The 17,769-nt window shown below is 40.1% G+C and overlaps 1 protein-coding gene across 2 annotated transcripts in view; it reads right to left on the bottom strand.

Moving 5' to 3' along the window:
* MARCHF6 (membrane associated ring-CH-type finger 6) overlaps positions 1-17,769 on the bottom strand; it is an 82,475-nt gene that overhangs the window by 5,539 nt on the left and 59,167 nt on the right. For both annotated transcript variants that reach the window (XM_070519871.1, XM_070519872.1), the window contains exons 20-25: positions 16,599-16,668; positions 13,344-13,525; positions 10,150-10,284; positions 6,631-6,720; positions 4,551-4,683; positions 3,067-3,202 (exon numbers count right to left, since the gene is read on the bottom strand). In XM_070519871.1, coding sequence (XP_070375972.1) covers positions 3,067-3,202; positions 4,551-4,683; positions 6,631-6,720; positions 10,150-10,284; positions 13,344-13,525; positions 16,599-16,668 — 746 coding nt within the window. The remainder of the gene's footprint in view (positions 1-3,066; positions 3,203-4,550; positions 4,684-6,630; positions 6,721-10,149; positions 10,285-13,343; positions 13,526-16,598; positions 16,669-17,769) is intronic.

Below are 17,769 nucleotides of genomic sequence, written 5' to 3' on the forward strand. Positions count from 1 at the left end.
CTGCTTTATCAACTAACTGTATGTATTCTAAATCCTTTGTTGTCATTTTAACAATTTTCATGATATCTTCAGCAGGAGCAGATTCCATCTGAAGAAGCCATCTTCTTTGCTCACCCATGAGAAGCAACTCCTCATCTGTTAAAGTTTTATCATGAGATTGCAACAGTTCAGTCACATCTTTCAGGCTTCACTTCTAATTCTAGTTCTCTTGCTATTTCTACCACATCTGCAATTACTTCTTCCACTGAAGTCCTGAAGCCCTCAAAGTCATCCATGAGGGCTGGAATCAACTTCCTCCAAATTCTTCTTAAAGTTGATTTTTTTTTTTGAGGAAGATTAGCCCTGAGCTAACATCTGCCACCAATCCTCCTCTTTTTGCTGAAGAAGACAGGCCCTGAGCTAACATCCATGCCCATCTTCCTCTACTTTATATGTGGGATGCCTACCACAGCATTGCTCAGTAAGCCATGGGTAGGTCTGCACCTGGGATCCAAACCAGCAAACCCCGGACAGCTGAAGCGGAATGTGCAAACTTAACCGCTGTGTCACTGGGCCAGCCCCTTAATGTTGATATTGTGACTTCTTCCTATGAATCACAAATGTTCTTAATAGCATCTAGAATGGTGAATCCTTCCCAGAAGCTTTTCAATTTACTTTGCCCAGATTTGTCAGAGGAATCACTATCTAGAGTAGCTTCAGCCTTATGCAACGTATTTCTTAAATAAGACCTGGAAGTCAAAATTACTCCTTTATCTATGGGCTGCAGAATGGATGCTGTGTTAGCAAGCATGAAAACAACATTAATCTCATTGTATATCTCCATCAGAGCTCTTGGGTGACCAGATGCATCGTCAATGAGCAGTACTATTTTGAAAGGAATCTTTTTTCCCTGAGCAGTGTGCTTAAAATATTCAGTAAACCATGCTGTAAACAGATCTGATGTCATCCAGGCTTTGCCATTCCAATTACAGAGCACAGGCAGAGCAGATTTAGCATAATTCTTTTTTTCTTTTTAAAGATTGGCACCTGAGCTAACAACTATTGCCAATCTTCTTCTTTTTTTTCCTTCTCCCCAAAGCCCCCCAGTACATAGTTGTATATTCTAGCTGTGAGTACCTCTGGTTGTGCTATGGGGGATGCCCACCTCAGCATGGACTGATGAGCAGTACCATGTTCATGCCCAGGATCCGGACCAGTAAAGCCCTGGGCCACCGAAGCAGAGCATGCAAACTACTCAGCCACGGGGCCAGCCCTAGTGTAATTCTTAAGGGCCCCCAGATTTTCCGAACTGTAAAGTTATTAGCTGTATTAGCCCCTAACAGGAGAGTCAGCCTGTCCTCTGCAGCTTTAAAGCCAGGTACTACTGACTTCTCCTCTCTAGCTATGAAAGTCCTAGATGGCATCTTCTTCTAACAGAAGGCTGTTTCATAGACATTGAAAATCTGTTGTTTAGTGTAGGCACCTTCATTAATGATCTTAGCTAGATTTTCTGGATTAACTTGCAGCAGATTATAGACATCAGCACTTGCTGCTTCACCTCGCACTCTTATGTTACAGAGACGGCTTCCTTCCTTAAACCTCATGAACCAACTTCTGCCTGAAGAGAGTTAGCGTCTTCCTCTGGATTAGGCTTTGGCTTAAGGGAATGTACTGGCTGGTTTGATCAACCATCCAGACCACTGAAACTTTCTCCATATCAGCAGTAAGGCTGCTTCACTTTCTTATCATTCATGTGTTCACTGGAGTAGCACTTTTAATTTCCTTCAAGAACTTTTCCTTTGCATTCACAACTTCACTGACTGGCACAAGAGGCCTAGCTTTTGGCCTATCTCAGCTTTCGACATGTCTTCCTCATCAAGCTTAATCACTTCCAGCTTCTGACTTAAAGGGAGAGATGTGCAACTGTTCCTTTCACCTGAACACTTAGAGGCCATTGTAGGGTTGTTAACTGGCCTAATCTTAATACTGCCGTGTCTCAGGAAACAAGGAGGCCCGAGGAGAGAGGGAGGGATGAGGGAATGGCTGCTCAGTGGAGCAGTCAGAACACACACATTTATCGATTAAGTTCGCTGTCTTATCTGGGCGTGGTTTGTGGTGCCCCAAAGCAACTACAATAGTAACATCAAAGATCACTGATCACAGATCACCAGAACAAATGTAATGATGATGAAAAAGTTTGAAATATTATGAGTTACCAAAATGTGACACAAAGTGAGCAAATGCTGTTGGAAAAATGGTGCTGGTAGACGAGCTTGACACAGGCTTGCCACAAAGGTTCAATGTGTAAAACAAGCGCAGTATCTGTGACACACAATAAAACAAGGCATGCTGTACTCTTAAGAGTCCTTGGGGTAAATATAGTGACCACGTAATTTGTTGTCCAAACCGAGGCACTCACGAGTAAAAGGGGGTGCTGTTAAAACAATGACGAGAAGGCAGCATGTGTAAACTGCCAGGCAAACCAGGACAGGCAGTTAGTTATAAACTCACTTTCTCTGCTAGATGCCATTAAAGCAGCAGCAGATTCAGCCTTCCGTTAGGACACAGAAAGTCAAGTGGCTGTTCTCCCTGGAAGGTGTTTTCCTCAGTCTCTCACTGAGCTAAGTCGTACAGTTTCCTCAAAAGAGAGGGCCCCACAATACTTTTGCAGTAACCTTACAGCCTTGCTCAACAATGGTCAGAGTAACCCAACGGGCTTTGCTTGCAAGAAGGGCTTGGGCAGGCACTGCTGATTCTTAATGTAGGCTTTTTATCTAAAAACTGAAAACTATGTGAAATGTTTTTTGAAATTAAAAACATTAAAACAAATATATTTGAAATTTAAAAATCTTCTTCCCCAAACCAGTTTCTCCCAGTCTTTTTGGTTTCCATAAATGACAACTCCACATTCCCAGTTGCTCGCCCAACTGAGTCCTTGATAATGTTCCCTTTCACATCCTACATCCAGTCTGTTAGCAAATCTTGTTAATTCTATCTCAAAATACGTCCAGACTCTGAGAACTTTTCAAAATTAAGAAATGAGACACTTTAACAAGAGTGGCTAGATGAATGGCAGTCTAAACTTACTTGTCGTTTTTAATATGTTCATAAAGGCGCTTAAACTGGCGGACCTGGAAGGACAAGATTCCCATCAATACCACAACCATCAGTAAAAACGGATAAATCCGCCGGTGGACCAAGTTTTGCATTTCTGCAGTTACACCTGTGAAAACAAAAAAAAGGAAAACTCTAAGTGTCTCACAATGATAGTGAATGAAAAGACGTCCTTTTCCTAAGAGGGGACTGGTGGTGCTTAACTGAAACTCACTGTGTACCAAATAGAGTGAGGTCAAACTGGAGGCAGCCACAGCTAGAGGAGAAGCCTTGTGAACTATGCCAAGGAGCTGGATGGTGAGGGATGGTGTTTTAAAGGCCACAGAAGAACCAACGAAAGGATGTTCACCAAAGAGGAACAATGAGATTCATTCTTTTGAAAGGTCATCATGGCCACAGCGTGGAGAACGAATGGCAGCTTCAAAGAAGGGATAGCAGAGAGGAGGCTGTTGACGTCAAGGTGAGAGCTGACATCTGCCTCTACAACAGCCAGAGAAAAAGGCGCCAGAGCCCAGAGAACAGGTTCTGGAGGCCAGATTCATGGGGCTTGGAGACCATTTTGAGTATGAGAGCAGAGAGGCTCAGGTAACAAGCATGACCCTTCAAGCTTTCTGAGTTACACAACTTGCTGAATGACAATGCTAGTCACCAAGAGGAAATTCAGGAGGAGAAAAAGATCTGGAGGGGAAATACCTGGGATGATAATTTTGAACATATGCTGTGTTTAAGGTCCTGCAAGGATTCTTCAGTACACAACTGATAAGACAATGCCTAGTTGTAGAAGTGTCACAAACTAGCATCTCCTCTTCGGTTTTCTTTTTACGTGAAAGAACATTTTTTAAATTAAACATAACAACGTTAATTTTAGAAGTATGGGCTCACAGCACTTCTATTCAGGAGAAGACAGCTGGAAGGGAAATCTATTCCTGCCTATTTCGGAGAGAGTGTAAATGTCAATACTTTCTCACCTGCCTAGAGAAAAAAACTAAACCAAAGAGCTTTACGATCCTCCTCATGTTGCCCTGAGTAGTCAAATCTAAGAAAAACAGTCTTTTGAAATTATTGTTTTAGGTGAATTTAATATTCACAAATAAAGCATGAGGAGCCAGGAAGACTATGATACTAGGAGTGACTAGAATGTAACCACATTGGGCCAGCCTGGTGGCGTAGTGGTTAAGTCCGCCTGCTCTGCTGAGGCGGCCCAGGCTTTGAGGGCTCAGATCCCAGGTGCAGACCCACACACTGCTCATTAAGCCATGCTGTGGTGGTGTCCCATATACAAAAAAAACAGGAAGATTGGCACAGCTGTTAGCTCAGGGACAATCTTCCTCAAGCAAAAAGAGGAAGACTACCAACAGATGTTAACTCAGGGCTGATCTTCCTCACCAAAAAAAAGGAGAACACAACGATGTTAATAAAGGTGCTCTCTCTCAAGCTCCCCAAGCAGCATTACCCACCTAGTAAAGGAACGACGCCGGATGCTATGACGTAAGGTACACACAGGGAAAGCAACAGCACAGAGATCACTGGTGCTGCCAGTTTACGAATGATATAGTGAAGGTCAATGTTCCGGATGCCATTTGCGTAAACCTGAAACATGGGGGAAAAGATTAGAACAAGGATCTAAGACAAATTCCTCCAGGTTAACAGAGCAACATCTACTGAATCCAAGCCACAAGGAGCTGAATCTACCAGCCCAAAAGGATTCAAACTAGTTATTTTTTCCAAAGTCAAGGCAAATTCTGAACACAAACTAAGTATGGTACCCATAAGTTTTTAAAGAAATGCATTTGCTTCCTTACACTTTGCATTTGACTCTGGTAAAGAATGAAATAAGACACTAATCTAGAATCATAACTCCACTAGCCTTGCACTGTACAATACCAGACAGCATCCAATAATATCAGCTGAAGATCACATAACTTGAAATAACTTCATAATGTCTCGTGTAAGAGTGATCTGCCTTACTACTCAAGACTGCATTCATTTTATGTGAATATAGGGAAACATAAACGGGAAACATGTTTCTGAAAAGCTTGTATAAAGCTAATTTTCACAAATGAAAAGGTATTTTATGTAAAAACTTAGAGTGAAAGAATTCTACAGTGAGTATTTAAAGTTCTAGAATTTCTAAAATATTTCCAGGAAGTTCTACTGGATAGGACTGCAGAGGAAAGAATGGAAGTTGGAGAACCTTGGGAATAATGGGAATAAAGATGGCATGCAGAGGGGGACAAAACAGAAGAGTGTTGCTCTTGTTTTTCCCCCAGCACTCGAGCCTCCCCCTGGCCCACAGTCAACACAGCGTGGGGCACCTCCACCCACTCCCTCAGAAGTGGAATCCCTCACAAACAGGCCGGAGCATTCGGATGTGAATGACAAACAGGCAGAACCCTCCAATGGCACACTTCCTGTCCCAAAGAAACCTATTAAACCAACTGCACTGAAATTAATGCCGCAAGGTACCGCAGTGTTCTCAACCATTTTAAACTTAGACACTGGTATGAGAAAAGGCAGCATCGGAGAACAAAATATAATGACCAGCAGTGTTTCACAGCCTCCGGCCGTGACTAAACCCTTATCCTCCACGTTCCTTTGCAAGGGCCAGTGTCACCTGGAGACTCTGGGGTGGACTGGCCTGCACTCTTATCATGAATGGTGCTCACTTCCATTGGGCTTCAGATCAGCCTGCACTCGAGAGGCACATGAAAACATAAAGCAAGTCCCTGGCTCTCCCCACCCCCACAAATCTCCAGGTATAGAAATTTTTTTGACTGATTTTCTTGCACATACTGGGCGAAAAGCCACGGTCTTTATTTCCTATACATCAAAAGGTGGACCTTTACTGCTACAGAACTATACTACCCCTATTTATTTGGTACTGACCTAAGGATAAGAGGGGTTGTCCACAAACTTAAAGAAATAAGTACCTAAATCTGTTATGTCGGTTATTTTGTATTAGAAATCTTCCTAAAATGAATTATCATACTTCCCAGTCTTATTATCAAAGTATAGAAGCACAATCTACCTTTTTCAAGGTTATCACCACAACGACCAAATTATCTGATGGTTCCATAATACACTAATAGTCTTAGGTGCTACATAGCTAGAATATTCCCCAAAAACTCTGCTTTTTAAATCTCTTATTTTTTCTGCCTTTCCTTTATTTATTGCCTTGAACAACAACCTCTTTTCTCTACTACAGGTTCAGAAACCTAAATACCAAGCCTTCATCAGAACTCCTGCCCTGAAAAAAAAGCACACATGCTAATTTTGCCTTTACTTTGGACAGGATTCTAGGTACTTTAAGCCACTGGTTAACCTTCAGATAAGGGAAGTCTTAAGAGTGGTTGATTGAAAATTCATGGTGATAAAACAGCAAACTGCCTTCTTCTTTTTAAAAAAAATAGTTATATACGCTCATTAAAGAAAATGCAGAAAAACTCAGAAAAGCAGAAAAATAAAAAATAAGAATCCCATCAGCCAAACATAATCACTATCATGCCCAGTCTTTTTCTGAAAACCAGTTTTGCTTACCTGCTCAATTACAGTTTTCAACCACCACTGAGGCCCCATCAATGTTATTGCTGCAATGATTTTGGCGTGCAGGACTCCAAGTGCCCAGTCCTAGGGTAATAAAAACCATTTAACTGATTTTTGTTTGTTTTTAGCAATAACTCAGCATAGAGGCTATACAATTTTCTTGCATTATTTTGTTTCAAAACAGAAGTTCTGAAGGATTAGTAACAATTTTCTAGAAGACTGAAAAATATATACTGGAAAATCCAGGGAATTTTTCCCCCAACAGCTCAACAGCTCAAGTTCGATGTTTCTATCAAAACTCAGTATCTTTCACAAATCTACATTATTTTCCCAAAAGAATTCGGCAAAGTGTGAACATTAATGGAGATCTCAACAAGCAAACAAAAAAAACCAGTGCCATGATTTTATTCCATCAAACCATCGTTAGGCTGTTTTATTGGTTCTGGCTAAGCTAATTATGTCAAAATAACATGTTGGAGCCATGTTTGGCCTAAAGAAACACACAAAGCTTCTCGACTGGGTCATTCACCAGAACACTTTCACTTTTACTGCTGTTTTGTGTGCATATGCACAGACTTCCCTCTGCCTCCTGGGTTTTTATCCTCCTACTTGGATGCTCAGGCTCCACAAGCAGTTCTCTATCACTAAGCATCTGCTCTGATTGCTCTGCCTCACCTTTCTTTCTGTGGCTACTAGGCCTCTCTTAGATAAAGATTTGTTCTTTTTCTCTGCAGGCTCCTTGAGGCTCAAGTCAGACTGAGAATATTCTAAAGGGCTAAAAAAGGATCCCTTGCGCTTTAGACCTTTGGGACAGCAAGCCAACAGCCCCCAATGAGAAAGCCTCCCTGCTTTTTCTGTACCCTCCCAGGGGAGGGAGGAAAGAGCCAACCCCCCAATTCAGCTTTCTCTTGGCCTTTGGGAGTCCAGAAGGCACCCAAGTGAGGTTAACGTTCACCTGAGGAGGGCCAGAGTGCTGAGGTTCAAGCTCTTTCAAGATCCACTGTATTCCAGTCCTTTTCCACAGAACAGGACATACCACACTAGCTCCTCTGCTAGAATTCCAAAAGAGCCCAGTCTCCCAAGGATCTGTAGCTGCCTGACGCAGGAAGGGCAAGTGGCCTGGAGTCAGGAATGGTGGAAAGGCAAGCTCTTCCTGCAGACTTCAGGGCTTTATCCAGAATATTAAGGATACCATGCTGCACATATCCATCTACAACTTGCATTTCTCCTCTACTCAAAAATATATAATTGATAACAAAGCAGCAACCAATGATGTTAGCCAGGATAAGGGGAATCTTTGGTCATTTTTGTGGTTTGGACAATGCTTACGTCTTGCCTGTGTTCAGACATCATTATGGCGGGGTCTTGTTTTTGTCTTGATCCATCATGGTCAGAGTGGCCCTGTGTGATGCTGATGTTCTCTGAAATTGTTTCCGTCCAGCAGGAGAACACCAAGGCCTAGCTGATAGTGCCAGGCCAACTCCTGGGTGTCTGGGGCTGCTCTGCTCTTTTTCAGTGTGGCAGATTGCATAACATCACATGCTATCTGTCTGCTGCATTTGCAGTGATCACTGGGTTAAGGCAGCATCTGCCTGACCCCTCCACTGTAAAGCTGTGTGTTCCCCCTTTGAGATATCAAGTAATCTGTAAGGTGACACTTTGCCACCACGCAAATAACCACTTCCACATTGTAGTGGTGTCAAAACATGCCCGCAAATTCCTCTCCTATTGAGTGGTGGTGGAGTCTATGTCCCCCTCCCTTGAATCTGGGCCATTCTTTGCAACTTGCTTGTACCCAGTAGAATGTAGTACAAAGCAATGCTGTAGGACTTCTGAGAAGAGTTCATAAAAGGTCATGCCACTTCTGCATTTGTTGGGACACTCATTTCCCTGAAGTGCAGTGTAAGAAACACTTGAGGCTAACAAGCTGTAAGGAAGCCCAGGTACATCCAAGGGCCCGAATCAATAGCCTAGATGGGGTGTAACCAACAACCAGCATCAACCCTCACATGTCAGTGGTGACATCTACAAATGATTCCAGCCTCGAGTGTGAAATCACACTCAGCCACGGGGTCTTCCCTGCTGAGGCCCCAGAAAACGTGCAGCAGAGACAGACTGATATGCTCTGTCTTAATTTCTGACCCACAGACACTCAGACTCTGTGGGTAAAATAAATGGTTATTTTAAGCCACTAAGTTGTGAGATAACACTGCAGAGCAATAGTAAGTGAAGACCAATCAATTTTCACCTGATGAGTTCAGCAGCCACTGACCATTCCTGCCGGAATCAACTATTTTAACTATTGCAACATGGTGATTTTCTAATTCTGTAATTTCATCTACTCATTCTATAAAAAATGTCTTTCCCTCAATCACGGATGCTATTTGTATAGCTGTAATACAGCTCTTACAAGAAAAGCATCATATATACTTAACTATTTCCCTTTATGACTCATTTCTGTCTCTCATTCTATGAGCACAGTGGATCAGAGGCAGTTTCCTACATGTGCGTGCTCTGTCTCACTTCCTGGAATACACTGCTTCCTTCCTTCCCCACTCCTCTGTACTCTACCAGGCTGTCCTAGACAGTATCTTCTACAGAAAACTCTACCTGAAACTCCCAAAGCTAGGTTAGATAGCTCTGCTACACAACACCGCAGCTCCCTGTGCTTGCTCCACTCACAGCACAGTCTACCTGTGTGCCTGCCTATCCCTCCCACCAGCCTGTGAGAGGTCCTCAAGAGCCCCATTTCCATCCTAGGGATACAGTACAGGGTTTTGGCGCACATTAAAGCACTCAAGCAAATACTTGCTGTTAAATGAAAGTTGTGGAAATTCTTCATCTGGAAAGTAGAGGAAGTGAAATATATCCCAAATAATTTTCATTTCCAGAAAATTCATTGTAATATATTTAAAGAAGGTAAAAACAAGGCTGGAAAACCTTTGAAGGACTGAAGTTGATGCCTAGCTCTTTCCCCTAATATCTCTTAAGAATTTGAGGTCTATGACGTTACCTTCTGGCTTTAAGTACTACAGAAAAGTTAAATTTCTTTTTCTGTGAGCTTTAAGACCTTTGCTGTGACCTACATAGGTTTCCTCAGAATGCTCTTTTTAATAAGCCTATGACTTTATGGGAAAACATGCTGTAATTATTCAAAAAGTACAACTTACTGCTTAAGTTAAAGTCTCAAAGCCAAAAGGAGCAAGCGATCTCTCACCCTAACTAAAAGTGGAAAGATCAACATGTATTAGTTTGTGTCTTTAAATACTGGTGAAGCCTAACGAATGGTTAGTGACATTTTAACAGCATAAAGTAATGTCTTTTAAAGGAATTACATGACCTGCATATTTTGAAACAACAGATTAAAATGCATTGTTTAATCAATTTTACAAGGCTTCCTAGAATAGGAAAAATTAAGGAGTCCTTCTAAACAAACTGTTTAAAATAACAAAAAAATTAAGGATTTTTCTGATTCCAAAACAATAAAAATACGAGTAAAAGATGCACACTTACCTGCCATGGGTAAAAAAGAGGAGTCTGATCCAAGGGAACCCTCAAGGGAGCAACAATAACCAGCTCAAACAGGAGCCCCAGGAGGAGCGGGACGACTCCAGCCAGGAGCACTGCAACTATCAAAGTCTTCATTATCTATCAGGAAATGAGAGAAACGTCACTCAAGACAGTCTTTCTGATTATTAGCCAAACTCTTTATTCCATTTGGAAGTTATTTTTCTTCTTTGACCTGATGCCTAACAGAACCAATATATTACCTTAAACAACTTACACACATTTCGTGTTACATGTTTAATTAAGATTTGAATGAGGAACTATAAAAGCTCAAGCTATAATGAAAACACGAAATTACTATCCATTGTTGCTACAAAATTAATTTTTTGCTACAAAATTAATTTTATTACATATACTAAACCAGGTGGTTTTGCCATTTTTTTCAATCTCAGTCTCAGGAGTTGGCTTTTGTTTGTCCAAGAAAAGCTACTGGTTGTCCCAAACCTCCAACCCAATGGTGGCCCACCCACCAGCTGACTGGTGGCCCCTGAGGGGGGCTGGTATAGAAGAAGGGCTCTGCATAACCCTAGTTAAGGTAATTAATCAAGCTGATCAAACTGACTCCCTCTAGAACAGTGCAGTCCAACGGAACTTACTATGATGACAGAAATGTCCTACATCCACATTGTCCAACATGGTAGCCATTAGCCACATGGCTAATGTATTAGCACAGCTCTAGAATTTGGACCAAGTGGCAAGTGAAAACAAAGTAGACACAAAACGAAAAGAAGAGATACTAAAAAACAGCCACTACATTTGACATCAGCTTCAAAAGAATCTTTTCAGACACCATAACCCCTCACATGAGGGAAACAATAGAAAGAATAAACAAATGGGACTTCATCAGACTAAAGAGCTTCTTCAAGGCAAGGGAAAACAGGATTGAAACAAAAAAACAGCCCACTAATTGGGAAAAAATATTCACAAGTTATTTATCCGACAAAGGGTTAATCTCCATAATACACAAAGAACTCACACAACTCAACAATAAAAAATCAAACCACCCAATTACAAAATGGGCAGGGGACATGAAAAGACATTTCTCCAAAGAAGATATACGGATGGCCAATAGGCACATGAAAAGATGCTCATCATCACTAATCATCAGGGAAATGCAAATCAAAACTACACTAAGATACCACCTTACAACTGTTAGAATGGCAAAAATATCCAAAACCAAGAGTGACAAATGTTGGAGAGGCTGTGGAGAAAAGGGAACCCTCATACACTGTTGGTGGGAATGCAAACTGGTGCAGCCACTATGGAAAACAGTATGGAGATTCCTCAAAAAGTTAAGAATAGAAATACCCTATAGACCCAGCTATCCCACTACTGGGTATCTATCCTAAGAACCTGAAATCAGCAATTCCAGAAGTTCCATGCACCCCTATGTTCATCGCAGCATTATTCACAATAGCCAAGCATGGAACCAACCTAAGTGCCCAGCAACTGATGACTGGATAAAGAAGATATGGTATATATATACAATGGAATACAACTCAGCCATAAAAAAGGACAAAGTCGTCCCATTCACAACAACATGGATAGACCTTGAGGGTATTATGTTGAGTGAAATAAGCCAGACAGAGAAAGACGAACTCTGTATGACTCCACTCATAGGTGGTAGTTAACATATGGACAAAGAGAACTGATTGGTGGTTGCCAGGGGAAAAGGGGGTGGGGGGAGGGCACTAGGGGTGAAGTGGTGTACCTACAACATGACTAATAATGATGTACAACTGTAATTTCACAAGGATGTTAACTTTCATAACCTTAATTAAAAAAAAATTTAAAAAAAAAAAGAGCCACTACAAAATCCTGACAGAAAAATCCATCTTTAAAGTGGCCTTGATGTCTGACGACCCCCCTTTTTCCTAAGGTAGCTTCAGTGAATACACTTGTTTCAACAAGATACTAACATGGTACGCGTGAAGACACAGTACTTGCTTCTACACATGGCAACTGGATGATATGGAAGAGTATTAAATGCAAACTGCTATTAGTTGGTTCTGTACTTAAATATAGTTAAGTACCTCATTATCTTATGGCTTAAATAGCAATTACATTCCTCCAATCATAATATGCAATGAATCTCATGTTTTTCTTTCAACACTATTATTAAGTGGATATTAAACTTTCGGTGAAATTGAAATATAAATTCAGATACAAAATTAGAGCTGATTACACAAATGAAAAGGCATAAGCAGCGACCTAAAAATATTTGCCAGCTACAGCCAACAACACAATCAATAAATCACCACACTTAGCCACACACCTTACAGAGACACTTTTCCCCCACCTTTGTGGCAACTAAGTTCTTTATTGAGAATAATATCCATCACTCACTACACTTCCACATTAGCCAAGACACTCTTGAATTAGCAAGACTGTGTAATTAAAGGAATCCCAATTACACGAAAAACATTGACTTGATCATGAAGTCAAGATTTTACATATTCATATAGATCAAAAAATCAAGTTTTAGAAAAAATATCATTAAAAGAAATTTCTACTTTAACAAATTGATTTTAAATTCTACAGAATATCTTTTTTTAATTTTTTTTTTAAATTTTTTCAAGGAAGATTAGCCCTGAGCTAACATCTGCCACCAATCCTCCTCTTCTTTTGCTGAGGAAGACTGGCCCTCAGCTAGTATCTGTGCCCATTTTCCTCTACTTTATATGTGGGACGCCTGCCACAGTATGACTTGATGACAGCATGGCTTGATGAGCAGTCCTAGGTCCACACCCAGGATCTGAACCAGCAAACCCTGGGCCGCTGAAGCAGAGCACACGAACTTAACCACTGCGCCATGGGGCCAGCCCCCAGAACATCTTATTTCTTAAAAAATGTAATCCAGCTCCAAAATAAGTTTTCTAATTACATTTCTAACTCAAGGGTCTTACTGGATCACTTAATAGCATGATTTTCTTTTAACCCCGAAATACATCTGACTGTGGTTCTCAGAATGAACTAGAAAGCTATTGTCTTAAAGGAATATTCCTTCCAACTCAAAAAAATCAACTCTCTTGACACTATCAGAATAATGAAGAAGCAAAAGAGAAAAGATTTAGAGAAATGACTGGAAAAATATCTACTAGTCCTATCAGACAAGATCAGTCGTTATGAGAAAAACCTACCATGAGGGACCACTCTTTAACCTTCTGGAAGATCACTCTGCGCCCCTGCGGCATCCACGCCACCAGCACCGTCACCGCCCTTATGGTTAGCCAACAAACATAGAGACCACAGGCAGCTGTGTAGAGCTCATGGATTTTGGCAGTCCCCGTCCAAAATGACATTAACCAACGGCCAGCAAAAACTGAAAAGAGAAAGTCTGATAAATGAGATACATGACTATGTAAAGAGAACTGTAATCCTGATGCTAATTTTGTACTACTAGTATTTTTCATCATTCTAAGTGATTAGTAAAAACACATCATATTTTGATATATCAGTGTCTTCATTAACAACAAAAACCAAGAAAAAACACTCCACAAACTCTAAAGAATGCAATTATTTGATTAAGACACAACTAAACCACAGTCAGTCACTGGGGACGAGCTCTCCTGTGACGTGCACTCTGGCTTGCCATGCCAATTACTTGTTCTTCCAGGTTTGAAAAAGCTTGAGAGAGTTGTTGTTTTCATTGTTTTTACCACCAAATAAAACCAATATACACATAATAGGACAAAAGTGGAGAATTTACTTTCTATTATTTGTGCTGTCAATACTTTCAATTTTTAGGAATATTACAAATAATTTAGAGTAACTTCCTTTCAATTGGCTTGTTCATCAAAATAGGAAACTAAGCTTATTTTAGTAAGAAAATGGGCACAATAACATTTTAAAACACAATAACCAAAGAATATCATATTAATTTTCTCAGGAAAAAAATAAGATCTAAATATACTGAAGCTTGGGAAAGAGATCTGAGAGTTGTCTAAGGGATTGCCTCACACTGAAACAATTACAAAAAAAATTCTCTTTGTATTCACAAAAACCTAACTCTCAGGCAAGATCATTTACATAGCAACTTTCTTTCCATGGTTACTTCTTAACAAGGCTAGCTAGAACAGCAAAACCCAGATTTCCAGCGTATTTTTCTATGGATTGATTTCTCCTGAATAGAAGACTGTTACTTTTGAATATCTAACACGAGCCAGTGGCTGTTCTGAGCATTTTCCATATATTATCTCAATAATCCTCCCAACAAGCTACCACCTCCATTTGAAGAGTAAGAAACAGGGTCAGCAATAGAGCCTTGCCCAACCAAGGTGACACAAAGGTAGAGGCTGAATTTGAACTCAGGTCTACAGGACAAAGCTCATGCTCTTGACCACTGAACTACACTACCTCCAATCAAACTAGACAAGCTCAACAGTCAAGTCTTACAAGCCATAATGCTGATAACCACAGACTTCCTTGCAACCTCACGAAACAGCATGGGTGTGAAAATACCTCATTTTTAAAGGCAAAAACATGTAGATGTTACATGAAATATAAAAGCATGTGCATCTTAATTTGAAGATATAAAAATGATCACTGATAATTCTGTAGAAATGTCTAGTGTTCTCTCAATATATTTCTACTCCAACGCTTTTTTACTTGTTGTTTGGTTGGCCGGTTTTAAAAAATTTAATTGCCAACTTTTTATTCTAAACTGCACATACTTCTAATCAAGTGTTTTTGAGAGGACAGGGTCAGTTTGCAGTTTGCAGTAACTCACTATCAGTTAAATTACAGCTACAGACAAGTAACCTATGGGGGGAACAGCCTCCTCCCGCCTTAAGCATGTACTATGACACCAAGCGTTTCTGTGGTTAAACATAACTGCATTCTTTCCATTAGATGGCGGGACTGGATTAACTGGGAAACATTTAGTAAGTCTTCAATGAAATTAAAGTACTTTTACTGCCACATTCAAGTATAAAACTAAGTTTCCTTCTTTTGTTAACTTTGTATTAGTATTTCTGATAAAAACATGAATATGGAACACAAAAACCACAAATGTAAAACTGTCCAAAGCTCAGAAACTAAGTTTTCTCAGCAATACATTTACTACGTTGCACCCAATGGTAAATGAGACTTTGTCATTTTAACAGGTGTGATATAAGGAGCAGTGAGCTTAAGAGCAAAGTTTTAAACGTCAAAAATCATCATATGGTAAAAAAAAAAAAATCTTCGTTTTTACCAGGTTAAGGTAAATGACAATTCCTACAGATTAGAAAACATTCTTTTTTTTAGAAACCTCACTTGAAACTAAATTTCCCAGTTGTTCCTTCCTGGCCTTAGCCCTCATGGGAAAACTCAAGTACTTAATACAAATCTGACATACCAAATTATACTGAGTTAGTGTTATACTCAAGACACTAACTCAATGTACACTTATAGGCCTGATAAGAGCTGAAAATTATCTTTCACTTAATGATTATTTAAGTGGCTAACACCTATCAGTATGATTTAGAATTTTCTGGCTCAATATAAACACTAACTGGCAGGGTGGGGCCAGTAAGCTGTTCCTGACACTTTGTCATTGGCTTTGGACTCCACTCCATTTACCCCTGACCTCTGCAGAAGATGACAAACTACTATATTCATCCACAGCTCCTTACTTGTCAGATGAAGAAATGTTGCTTAGCTGAAATTTAAAGATTAGTATTTGTGAATACCAGACAATAAAGGAAAACAGTCTGGCTTCATAAAGGCCTCCAGCGACAGGAATTAGCAGGTTGGAAAGGTAATTACATATATAATGAGGGCAAACGTTAATTAACATCAAAAGACTGGCTCTAAAAAAATGACTTAAGGGGCTGGCCCCGTGGCCGAGTGGTTAAGTTCGCGCGCTCCGCTGCAGGCGGCCCAGTGTTTCGTCAGTTCGAATCCTGGGCGCGGACATGGCACTGCTCGTCAGACCACGCTGAGGCAGCGTCCCACATGCCACAACTAGAGGAACCCACAACGAAGAATACACAACTATGTACCGGGGGGCTTTGGGGAGAAAAAGGAAAAAAATAAAATCTTTAAAAAAAAAAAAAAGACTTAAGCCGCACAGATGACTTTTTGAAGACCCATAATCTAACAGGACAATGTCCATGAAAACTCAATGACCACATTTTTTCAAGTAAAGTACTTGCCAAATAAAACTAAAGTACTTTACTTGCAAAAATGAACCATAAATTATATCCTGACTTTGTCCCCCTCTGCTCTGATAAAAATGAGTCCAATGAGACAGACAGCTCTAAATAGATCAATGTTCCATATTCAATCAAAAATTAGGGGAAAACTACTTCAAGTTTATATTTGATGAAAGATCACATCACAGCAAGATATACACTTATAAACAAAGCGACTTTTCACAATGTCATCAGCAGATAGCAAGGATGAGCTCCCACCTGGTAGAGTAAGGCAGATGAGGCTGGCGATCAGTAAGGTTATACACATGAAGACAATCAACAAAAATATCTGCAAGGCAAAAATAAGACTGCATAAATCATATATATGTGCTCAACACAGTTTGTCACACCCCTGAAGGAATCAACACAATTTTCCCCGTAAGAAGAAACTGCCCATATTTGCATTTCCAGGTTTCCTTCCATTCCACATAAAAAGGAAAATCTTATTTTAGGTAAAATCACCTATAATTTCAGCCAAAAAGAAAATAAGTGTTCATTTTCATTTTGTTTCATATAAACAAAAATGTCAGCAAGTAACAAGTAAATATATTTTTTACTCTGAGAGCCTAAAAATAAAACAATCAGCTTAAATTTTCCCTATTAAAAATAAATATTCACTTTTTAATCAAATTATGAAAAACATCTTTTTATGAAAGCAAAGCATACTCTCTAACAGCACAGTCCAATTAGAACTTTCTGTGGTGATGGAAATGTCTCCATCTGCACTGCCCAACAAAGGAGCCATCAAGCACTTAACATGGGGTCAGTATGAATGAGTAACAGAATTTTAAATTATATTTACTGAGCCAGCCCTGATGGCCTAGCAGTTAAACTTTGGCACACTTCATTTCAGCAGCCCGGGTTTGGTTCCTGGGTGCAGAACCACACCACTCGTCTGTCAGTAACCACGCTGTGGTGGTGGCTCACACAAAAGAACTAGAAGAACTTACAACTAGTGTGCAACTATGTACTGGAGCTCTGGGGAGGAAAAAAAAAATGAGAGAAAGATGGGCAACAGATGTTACCTCAGGGCGAATCTTTCCCAGCCAAAAAAAAAAGAAAAAAAAAGAAATATTTTCTTTGTGTGTGTGTTGCCTACAAGAAATTTACTTTTTTCTTTTTTCAGCTTTACTGAGGTATAACTGACAAATAAAATTGCAATATATTTAAAGTCTACGATGTGATTTGATATATATACACATTGTGAAGGGATTCCCACCATCAAGGTAATTAACACATCCATCACCTCACATATTTACAAATTGTATTTACTTTTAATTAAGTTTAAATGTAAACAGCCATGTGTAGCTGGGTCACCTGTACTGAGAAGAGCAGATAAAAGGGAACACACTGAGAGAGGAGGGAAGCGGCTATCCCAGACAGAAAGGTG

This window comes from Equus asinus, chromosome 10 (assembly GCF_041296235.1).
Source record: "Equus asinus isolate D_3611 breed Donkey chromosome 10, EquAss-T2T_v2, whole genome shotgun sequence".
NCBI lineage: Eukaryota > Metazoa > Chordata > Mammalia > Perissodactyla > Equidae > Equus > Equus asinus.